A 10089-nucleotide genomic window follows, 5' to 3' on the forward strand; every position below is an offset into this window, starting at 1 on the left:
TTACGAACGATGAAATGGAGTGCTACACAAGAACCACTCATTTGACATATTAACAAGTTTAATTTTTATCTCAAGTAAAACTAGCATGTTAATCTCAACAGTATAAGTAACTCAAAAATCTTGGGAGAAAAAAAAACAAAAACTATCAAAATAATTATTATGCCCAGCCTCTGCACAGCTAGATATAAAAATAATCTTTTAACTCTGCCCGCTCACCTGAACCACCCAAAATCAAAACTTGTAATTATTGTTTTTTTGGTTGATTGCATTTCATACCACGTTGTAAATCTTTTGTTTGATCAGACCATTTCCCCTTAAAACACTAAAAAGGAAGAAACAATCGTTAGTTCAATTGTTTTTAGGTACAGCTTGGGCTCTCGATTGGAAGAAGCTCTTTATCACACGGTTCAGGTGAGATACAAAAGTACTGTAAACACGCCGCAGCAAATACTTAAAATTTTATTTATTTTTATTTGGGGTCTTTGTGTTTACTGCCACATTAACTATTTTAAGTATTTTGTTTAAACTAGCTTAGCCTCCAAGAGAGCAATCTGGTAGTTATTAATTAGGGTAATACATTATTTAGGTGGAAAAAAACTGTGGCACCACCACTTGAAGGAAAAACAGCCCCTAAAGCGAAGCTTACTAATATACCAAATTAAAAGTACTGTGAAGACCACACAACAAGACACGATGAACTTAAAGGACATATTCACAAAAATGGAGCTTTGTGTTTCTTTCTTCCATTGAAATGAAACTAAAGACACCCTAAAAAAAACTTGATAAAGCTCGTTTTAGATCGAACTGCACTGAAAAACGGAGCCCTTTAACGTGTAAAACCACTTTTAAATCATATTACAAACACTAAAACCTGAAGAGTCCTTTCTCCAAATGAAACGTGCTGCGCTCAGCGGTGGATTCGTTGGCATGTGACGAGATATTCTGGAAAAGCTTGCGTGTCATTGAAGATGATGAACATGGCTGGGCTGGTGATGTCATCAGTCACGCTGTCGTATCTGAGGGGAATATCGCCCGTCTCCTTTAGGGGCGCCGTCTTCATTGAATGGGTGCCTTTAGTGAAGTCTCCTGTTAAAACCTTTGACACAAAAATAAACTTGTATCCATCTGCGTTGGGGGGTGAATACTGATCCTGGACAGACAGAGCAGAGTTGACGGCGAAGTACACTCCCTGACCGTAGACAGTGGCTGGGGGAGGGGAACACATTTCCATGGTTAGAAAGAGATATTTAAGATGGTCAACTGAGTGCAAGTCAAATATTAAGAGTATTAAAGATTACCGTTCTTCCCACAGAAGCTTCTGTTGAATCCATGAACACAAATCTCTTTAACACTGGCCTCGCTGGTGCCGTGGAACAGAGTGCGTTCGATTGTTGGGTGGGTGGACTGTTGCAGCACGCTCGCTTTCTTCAGCTTGTACTGATTGTACAGCAGCCGATTCATGAGTTTCTCCACCTGGGAATAAAGCTCAGTTTTATCAGCAACATATCACGATGTATTAGATTAAAGTGGGAATGTGATTAAAGTCAAAACGTTGAGGGGGAAAAAAAAGCTGAAAGAGTTTTAACGCTAAGCTCAAAGAAACATGTTCCTGAACTCAACTCTATTTGTCCTGCTGCTTTTGTTCTTTTCCATTAATGCAGCAGAGGGTTATGGGTGCACATTTAAATGGACTGTACTTAAATAGCACCTTTCTATCTTATGAAGACACTCAAAGCGCTTTACACTACAATCTGTGTCCTCATTAACCCATTCATACAGCACTCTACTAGATTTATAAAGTTTAATCAGAGCTTTATCACATTCATGCACTGATGGGACACACATCAGAGACATGAGGGGTTCACTGTCTTTCCCAGGGACACTTCGGCATGTGACTGCTGGTGGATTCGAGCCGCCCTATTCCATTTACAGTGGAAGAGTAGAAAATAACACACGGCATTTCCTTCAGCCAGTTTGATGTGCTGTTTTTATCATGACATCAGTCACAACAGATGAACTGACACCACCTGTTGATTCAGCAACAACTGATTTTCAGGTTTAATGTTTCCTTTGATGGACTAGACGGTGTCCCTGTGATGGACTGGAGACCAATCCATGTGTCCCCACCTCTCGCACAGTGGCTGCTGGATATGGGCACCAATGACCCCAGTGACCCAAAAGGAAGAAACGGGTAAAAGAGAACGGATAGATGGATGAACTTTTCTTCTGTATGTTTTCTTGCAAACTATTTTTACATACAAAGTGCCATTTTAACCATTCAACTATCAAAGCGATAAACAATCGCGAGCTATGACTATTAGAATTTGTAACATTTATACTTTTTGAATCGTTTAACTTTGCACGTTCTCTCAGTAGAAATACACGGAGACGTCTTCATTTCCTCCAAACACCTTGCTCTCTGAATGCTGTTTTTGTCTCCTTATGCGCTTTTTAGCTTCTAGCTAACATCTTACAAAGTTTAGCTTTTAGTTCCTGTTGTGATAATTATAGTTTTTAGCAACTGTTACGCTAACTTGAGCTTTTAGCAAATGGTTTGGTCATTTTAGGAAGTTTTGTTGATTTTAGCTTTCAGCCAGTTTGATCTTTTTCTGCTTGTTTTAACTTTAACAATTCATTTGTCAACAACGGTTTTAGGGATCCCTTTTAATCCCATAATAACTTCATTTCAATGTTGTGCTAAAAATGTTAAACTTTTTTTCTTAATATTTTGACCTCAATTTTAAAAAGCCCCAAATCTTCCAACTAATTTTCTTCGTTCTGAGCGAGCCAAATATGTCACGTGTTACAAGTTGTCTTACCTGTATGATTCTTATTTTGTTGTGGTACTCCTGTATGGTTTCGTAGAAACATTTAATCACTTCCTGAAATTCATCGGAGTCCTCGTCGACTTTCGTTGCTTCAGGCAAGTTAGCCAGCAGGGAGTATTCCTCCTCTGTTATTGAACGGTACAGTTAGTAACCTTTTTAAATCAGTCACACAAATGATCAACATGTATATGGAGCAGCAAAACTGACAAAAGGTGAGCAGCAACAACATCCATGTGGGTCAAAAATATGACTAACAACAACAAACACTAGTTGAATAAGTAAATAAAATGTATTTTTAGGACCCTTTCTGGTAAATTCACCTGTCAGGACCAGCAGTCATTATGGGGTCCTATGCTTGGTCGTAATATTTATGCAAATTTTGAGTTAAAAGTTCATCTTGCAGCTGAAGTGCGAATTTTGTTAGGGCATAGGCAGGGTTAGGTTTTATAAAATGAATAGAAGTCAGTACTATGTCCAAATAGGTAAAGAAATATAAACGTGTGTTTAGGCCGTGATTATTCAAAATAAAATATTCAAATAATTACCAACCAACAAAAATAATGTTTTTGCTTGAAATCCCTATCCCTGGTCCTCATCGCTCAAACTAGTTCAAACGCCTTTTTTGGTGCATTTTCTACTAAGTGTTTTTGCACAAGTTTACATTTTTTATAAAATTATACAAAATCTCCCTGTTCTTCAAGAAGAGAAACTGTATTGAAGATGATAACAAAACTAAATCAAAGGTGGACCTGTCTGGTTGTTTAAAATGGTAAATGGACGGTATAGCGTCTTTCTGGGGGCTGAGATGGTGCAAAGGCAGGGCAGCCAACTCGGGACCTGAAAGTCCCAGGTTCGATCCCCAGTCATTGCACATCTCGGGGTGTCTCTTGAGCAGGACACCCCATCCCAAATTGCTCCCCAGGTGCTTTCAATAGCTGCCCACTGCTGTACCTGGGGGTGGATGGGTTAAATGTAGAGAGACAATTTTGCCATTGTATGGGAACATACAATGATGACAACACATATTATTATTTCTATCCAGAAAGGATACAAAAGGCTTTACAACACAATCTGTGCCCTCATTAAAACATCATACACATTCATACTACCCTTCATTACGTCATTAGAAAGTTAATCTGAATAAATCTGTCCATACAGACTAATGACCGCTTTAGATCACATTCATATATTGATGGGACACACATCGGAGGTAATGAGGGGTTTAGTGTTTTGCCCAGGGACACTTTGACATGTGTCAAACATGTGGATTTGAACTTCCAACTTATTCTTTGGAGCACTGCTCTAATCACTTAAGACACAGCTGCTCGACTGTAGCATACTTTTGCCCACACCAAAATTGTATTTAAAAAGAGTTTTGACTTGTGTAAAACTCTTTTGCTACAGTTTGTCAGTCTCACGGCTCCATAAACGGTCCTAAGGCAGCACGTCTATTTACCTGGTACATCCTGGGTCACATCCCCTAATTCAATCAACTTCCTGGAGATCTTCACAGACTTCCCTGAAGCTATGTTATATTCTTGCATCTTGTCAAAGCTGATACTGTGGGGCTGGTTGTCAAGCAAGATCTCAACCTTCTTAAGCTTCATCCTCCAAGCATTCTCAATGAATATTGACACATCCGCAGAATAAGAATTTGTGTCAGAGGTGGAGGGGTCATGTCGTACCCACTGAACAGTTTTCAAGATTTCCTTGTCAGACACAGAATTGGAGATTTTCTCTATCAGCAGCTTTGCATCACACAGGGCACTGGCAACATAGTCTTTGAAGCCAGAAATCGCAATAATGGTTCCCTGAATTTCAATCTCCACGGCGTGTTTCCGTTTGATCATCTCCAAACACTTACGGTGGTAATCAGTCATGTGCCTTATGGTTCTGTGCTCCAGTTTCTCCTCCACTTGCCTTTGACTCACCTTCTTACCAAAGGCAATGTCCACCCGAATCAGGTCACAGCTATAACCCGCAAACACACTTAATTCAATGGTGTTGGCAGCTTTTAATGAGTCTTCTAAAGAGATATCAACAGTTTTCTTCTCCTGTTTATCTAATGAGGGGGTCTTGTCAGTAATACCAGAGGTGTGTTCATCTAGGATCAGTTGTTTAGACAGCTCCAAAGCTTTTCTAAGCTGTTCCTCGTCATCTTTCAGGAAGCATTGGCTTGACTCCAAAGAATATTGGATAGCTAAAGAAAGCTGGGCCTCTTCTTCCAAGTCACTACTGATGCCTGCAATTCCATCAGTCCAAAGAAGTGATCCACTTGCAGCACTCTGACCTGCTGAGGACTGAGAAGAGTCAACAGCTCTCCCATCGGATACCTGGTCTGTCAGGTCTTTTGGTTCTTCTGCTGTGTACAGATCCATATCATCCAGCTCAAGCTGGCCTGGAGTGGGCGCTTTGTTTGCCCCGTCGAAAAGTCCTGGAAGAGCACAAAAGGTGTTTATAAATGTAGGGGAAAAAACAAATAAAACGAACTGGTGATGGGGGAAAAAAAAAAAAGACTACCTCTGTTTGAAGTACCATTGCAGTCTGTCTGCACTGAATCCAATTTCACATCTTGAGCAGAGCCATCCACAGATAACTTCTGGAAGTTTTTCTGAGACATCATGTGCCATGCGGCCTCAAAAATATCCTGGAATACCAGAAATATTTATGCTGTTATCAATATTTGTTGGCACTTCAGGAAAACTTGAATTGATTCACTTTCTATGTTCATTAACCAATTCACTAAATGCTAAAAATCAACCTTCATGACAGTATTTCCCCTACCATTACTCAAGGAGGGCACCCCGCCCTGTTAACAGAATAGAGTGCCCTGCCTCCCTCCTGGTTTTTGCTTTCTTGTCCTGTGAACCTTTTTCAGAGCCTCTCTCTGCATACCTTCTAAACTGTAAATCATGGATTTGGTCAGCTGGTCTCTCAACGCAACTGATAAAAATCTTTTGACCAAAAGACGGTTCAGGAGAACCCTCATGCCCTGAAGGGACACATGCAGCTGGATATGTCATGGATTCCTGGGGTGTTGGGAAGATGATGGGCCTGTCTATGCTGTCTGTTGAGGACGTAGAAGACTCATACATAATTGGAAACATAACAGGATTTCTGCTTTTTGGAATCTGCGGATACCTGGGATATCGACTAATTAGGAAGACATTGGCAGCAGTTTTGACAATAGTAAAGCTGCCCGCCTTGTGTGAAGGAATGTGCCGCTCTTCGAACGCCCAGACTCAATTGCTTCTCGAGCTAAGCCGTAAGCTGGACACAATTTCTGAGAATCGCAGGCCACTTACATCTTCTAGAACTCGTTGGCATGAAGGTTTCAATCTTGGGTAAGGCTTCAAGCATGGCCTGGTGGAATGACCACACATCTGGCTGTTTTGGATTTGCCATTGAGAAATACCAGCAGAACTTTTGAAGGCAGACATAAAAAATCAAGCAGAGTCTGCCAGTCTCAAAACATATGTTATCAATTCTGGCTCCCCCACTTGGTCTTGAATAGGTCAGCTATCTCAAATTCTCCCAGAGGTTATGTGAATAATTACGCTTTGCTGCCCCCCCCCGAGGACATCTGTAAGCCTTATCAGAATTGTGCCGCTAATAGACTGTACCATCTTATCAGAACTTTGGAACTTTCTGGCAGTGTCCACGGACAACTCACTGCCATTGTTGAACTCCTCATGCATAAATGTATTATGATGTCATTGCATGTTGCGAGGTCTTTTTTTTTTTGGCATCTTTTACACTGTGCCCTGGCCAGGACATGGTGCGAGACATGATTTTTTATTTTATTTTTTACTTCCTCCACCCTCATGCTCTCGTTTCCTCATTTACTCTGCATGTTTGTATGCAACAGGTCTCTCTAGTAAATGAGTCCTTGAGGGTCAGTAGGGAACTAACCTGTATAAATAAAGGTTGAATGAAAAAAAACATGGTACTATGACCTCTGGGGCAATCTGATGGTTGACCAAACAGATCAAAGGCTGTAGACAGTGGCATGAATCAAATAAGACTAATGTGAACCTAAAAGCTGTACAATTTAGACTGCATCGCCACTAAAAGCTTTTTATTTATTAGTAAACATATCCAAAAATGTTGCTGGTAACATGTGTGCAGCTGAATAAAAATGCACTGAAAAAGCATTTTGTATGTGTGTCTCGGTCAGAAAAACTGAACAGCAGTGCTGGAAGACTGCCTCAAGCTACACTGTAAAAAAAATGCCTCAAGGCAAACACCTCTTCAGAATGGATGATGAGCAACAAGTACAACTGGTCAGATGAGGGGAAGCCCCGGAAGTTTTAAATGCACCAAAAGTCACAGGATTGCAAACTATTTATTCCTGTTCTTTTATTACCTGGTGTGGCGGGGGCTCCCAGGGCACATAAATTGGGCAGATGTAGACCTGAAACTTGGTCTCCATCTCATTAATGATGCTCCTGCACTCCTTTTCGTCTAAAAATCGAGCCACTCCTGGAGCATTTGTTTTGATGGTTCGGGTGCAGATAGAGGAGACCACACCTTGTAACACCTCTTCTGCCATTTGGCAAGCAACTGCATGGCCATGGATCTAAAAGAAAATGAGCTTTGAAGTTAGAAGGTTTGCAATTTAAAATCCAAAACAAATAACAGGTTTGAAACAAAATTAATATTTCGATACCTTTAATCCACAAGCATCTTCAGCCTCAAGTGGAAAAATTGACACTTGATCCATGTCAGCCAGCAGCTGATGACAATGTATCTGGATGTACTTCAGCATGCCTGGCTCCATACAGATGACCGTCTCCCTTTCAATGGGTGTAGAGAGAAACTGCGTGATTGCAGCCTGTTTCTCACCCTCCATTCCTTTCAAAGTTAGAACATCAATATTCCCTCCTTGTTGTGACACCTTTGCAGAGGTGAAATCCAGAGACTGCAGGAACTCGCTCAACTCTCTGCAGTATACCATGCCCTCATGCTCCTTCTCCACAGGCATGCTGAAGCAACACACCTGGGATTTTAAAAAGCTACACGTCTGGTCGGCAGAGTTTTGGGACAAGGATGTTACAGAGACGGTAGAGTCTGACACAGTGTACAAAGAAGACAATCCAGTTTGATTTATGGTTTGTAATAAACGCTCTCGCACATCTTTTCTGTCAAGGAAGCTAGCTTTTTCCAGCTCAAGGATGAAATGACGTTCTACCATGTTTCCGAAAAAGTCTGAGATCACGCCTTTTAGTTGCTCTAGCTGAAGCTTTTTAGGGCCTTCAATGTACACGCCATCATCTTTGTTCTGGATGCTACAATTTGGGTTGTCCTTCTGCACATCCTGTTGAAAGGTGCTGCTTTGAAACAAAGCACATTTTACTGGGTCTGTGACAGCAACATGGCACGATAATGTTTCTGCTCTGTCAGTTTGGTCCTCCATGACCTCCTCTGCTTCCTGTTCTTGACTGTCAATAAGAATCTCCAACCCAGTCTGAGAGGGTGATCGACTGCTGTCAGACCTCCCAGCAAGTGAGGACTGGTCAGGGTCAGCATCGACGAGGGGGGAACTGGTCGGCATCTGAACATCGTTCTGGTCCTCAGAACACTTTTCCATTACATCTTGGGTTTCAATGTTAAAGACCTTCGATGCTGAACTCTGGGCTGGTTGAAGAAAGTCGAAATAAGGCTTCACTACAAGTTTGGCATCGTTGAGACGATGTGGACGATCAAGGATGCAGTCTACAGCTGTCGGGAATAAAAATACATTTTGTTTAACAAGTAAACTCAAACAACAGTTCTAAAGGTCCCAAAGTGAAAAACTTACATTCATACTTTGCAAAAGACACTTTTACTGTGCCCTCTGAAAGCACGGTGACCTCCTTAACCTTCTGACTCCCACCTCTCTCGCTCTCGAAGTACAAAGTGAGCAGGTCTGGTGTGGTGCCAGGGTGCACGTTCTCCACTAAGACAGAGTCCGTTTGCTCAATCTGTTCAAGAGTTACCTTCGCCCCATCCAATGTTCTCCTGGAGATCTTTGTGCTCAGAGTTTGGAAATCTATAAAACAAAAACAAACATTAAACAGGCCATGCAAGAAATAATTGTCCAACAATTATATTTTCCATATCGATCAAAATGTGTGTCTCAATTGCGTATTCTCACACACTCATACGTCACTAATTCTATACAATACATCCACATTTAAACCTGCAGCAATTTTATATGGTTTTTACAAAATTTTATGCAGACAGACTTTTTTTTTTTTTTTAGAAGAAAGGTTTTTATTCAATATCTTGGCTCAAAAACTTTTCAGCACATCAAAAGTTTAGGGTTCATGTAAAAGACACCCAACCTATTGGTGTAGTTGATGTAAACTCTGCAGAAGGAATCTTAAAGTTTCTCAGGAGCGTTTATGTTCGTAGTTTTCTGAAATCAGTTTCATTATGTGATCAAAGCAGAACTTTACAAGTCCAAGCCTAAAAATAAAACAGGCATACCTCGTGTAAAAAGTATAATTTATCCTCCATTACTGAACATTCAGTGGTGGGCACGGCTAATCAAGAAGTTAGCTTCACTAACCACTAATTCAATAACAAAAAAATTAGCTTTGCTAACACTAAACTGCTAAACAGATTTTTTTTTTAATTACTCGACGCTCACACTAAAGTGCTAACTTTTATCTTCCACTGCCGTCGCTGACTCCGTCAGACTGTCTGTAATGTGACAACGATGTAGTGAACACAACTCAAAACGGTTCATAAATCAAAGTGTTATGTCCTGTTCAGAGGTGAGCTTTCAGAAATTAATCCGGTCCATCAGAACCAGAGAGTTGGAGCAGAACTCTGCTGTGCTGAAGCAGAGCGATGCATTCAATGCGTGTCTCCCTCGTGTCATTTACTTTAATGAATTAACACACTAACGATCCTCTTTGTGGTTAACTAATTTTATAAACTAACTACAAAGTTGCTGTGCGTCATCATTAATATTCTCTCTGTAGTAAATCTGCTTGTATTAAAGTATAGATGTGTGAAATGTGTGAGAGAGTCATGTCCCAGAGACAGTGTGAACGTTGCAAAGCTTTTTTTTCCTCCTTTCAGCTGCTCCATTCTTCAGGGGTCACCACAGCGAACTGAGTCACGCGAAGACTTGGGAATTATTTTTCCGCTGGATGTCCTTCCTGACTCAACCACAGACACTGAGCTACCACAGCCTCTGTGTGGAGCAGAGAGCTGCTATCTAGGGCGCCCGGGGGAGCAGATGGTGGGGGTTAAGGGCCTTGCTCAAGGG

At 41.1% G+C, this 10089-nt stretch overlaps 2 protein-coding genes across 2 annotated transcripts; both read right to left on the bottom strand.

The window, feature by feature from the left end:
- Positions 1-812: 812 nt before the first annotated feature.
- parp10 (poly(ADP-ribose) polymerase family member 10) lies at positions 813-4607 on the bottom strand. The gene is made up of 4 exons (XM_037692770.1): positions 4285-4607; positions 2820-2953; positions 1299-1473; positions 813-1206 (listed from the first exon to the last, which is right to left on the bottom strand). Exons 1-4 carry the CDS (start codon positions 4433-4435, stop codon positions 908-910), a joined length of 759 nt encoding a protein of 252 aa, XP_037548698.1. The 5' UTR covers positions 4436-4607; the 3' UTR covers positions 813-907.
- Positions 4503-8418, bottom strand: LOC119426084. Its single transcript, XM_037693642.1, has 5 exons — positions 7498-8418; positions 7195-7407; positions 5349-5475; positions 4588-5262; positions 4503-4516 (listed from the first exon to the last, which is right to left on the bottom strand). The coding sequence occupies exons 1-5, from the start codon at positions 8416-8418 to the stop codon at positions 4503-4505; spliced, it is 1950 nt and encodes a 649-aa protein (XP_037549570.1).
- Positions 8419-10089: the final 1671 nt, after the last annotated feature.

This window comes from Nematolebias whitei, chromosome 19 (assembly GCF_014905685.2).
Source record: "Nematolebias whitei isolate Nwh7 chromosome 19, NemWhi1, whole genome shotgun sequence".
Taxonomy (NCBI): Eukaryota; Metazoa; Chordata; class Actinopteri; order Cyprinodontiformes; family Rivulidae; genus Nematolebias; species Nematolebias whitei.

Excerpts from the sequence above, each read along its gene's own strand:
- LOC119426084 (XM_037693642.1), bottom strand. The coding sequence starts at position 8,418 with ATGGAAAAGTGTTCTGAGGACCAGAACGATGTTCAGATGCCGACCAGT. Across the intron at positions 5,476-7,194 it reads GGGAGCCCCCGCCACACCAG|GATATTTTTGAGGCCGCATG; the intron begins GTAATAAAAGAA and ends CTGGTATTCCAG. Across the intron at positions 5,263-5,348 it reads CAATGGTACTTCAAACAGAG|GACTTTTCGACGGGGCAAAC; the intron begins GTAGTCTTTTTT and ends GTGCTCTTCCAG.
- parp10 (XM_037692770.1), bottom strand. The coding sequence starts at position 4,435 with ATGAAGCTTAAGAAGGTTGAGATCTTGCTTGACAACCAGCCCCACAGT. Across the intron at positions 2,954-4,284 it reads TGTGACCCAGGATGTACCAG|AGGAGGAATACTCCCTGCTG; the intron begins GTAAATAGACGT and ends GTTCAATAACAG. Across the intron at positions 1,207-1,298 it reads AAGCTTCTGTGGGAAGAACG|CCACTGTCTACGGTCAGGGA; the intron begins GTAATCTTTAAT and ends CCCCTCCCCCAG.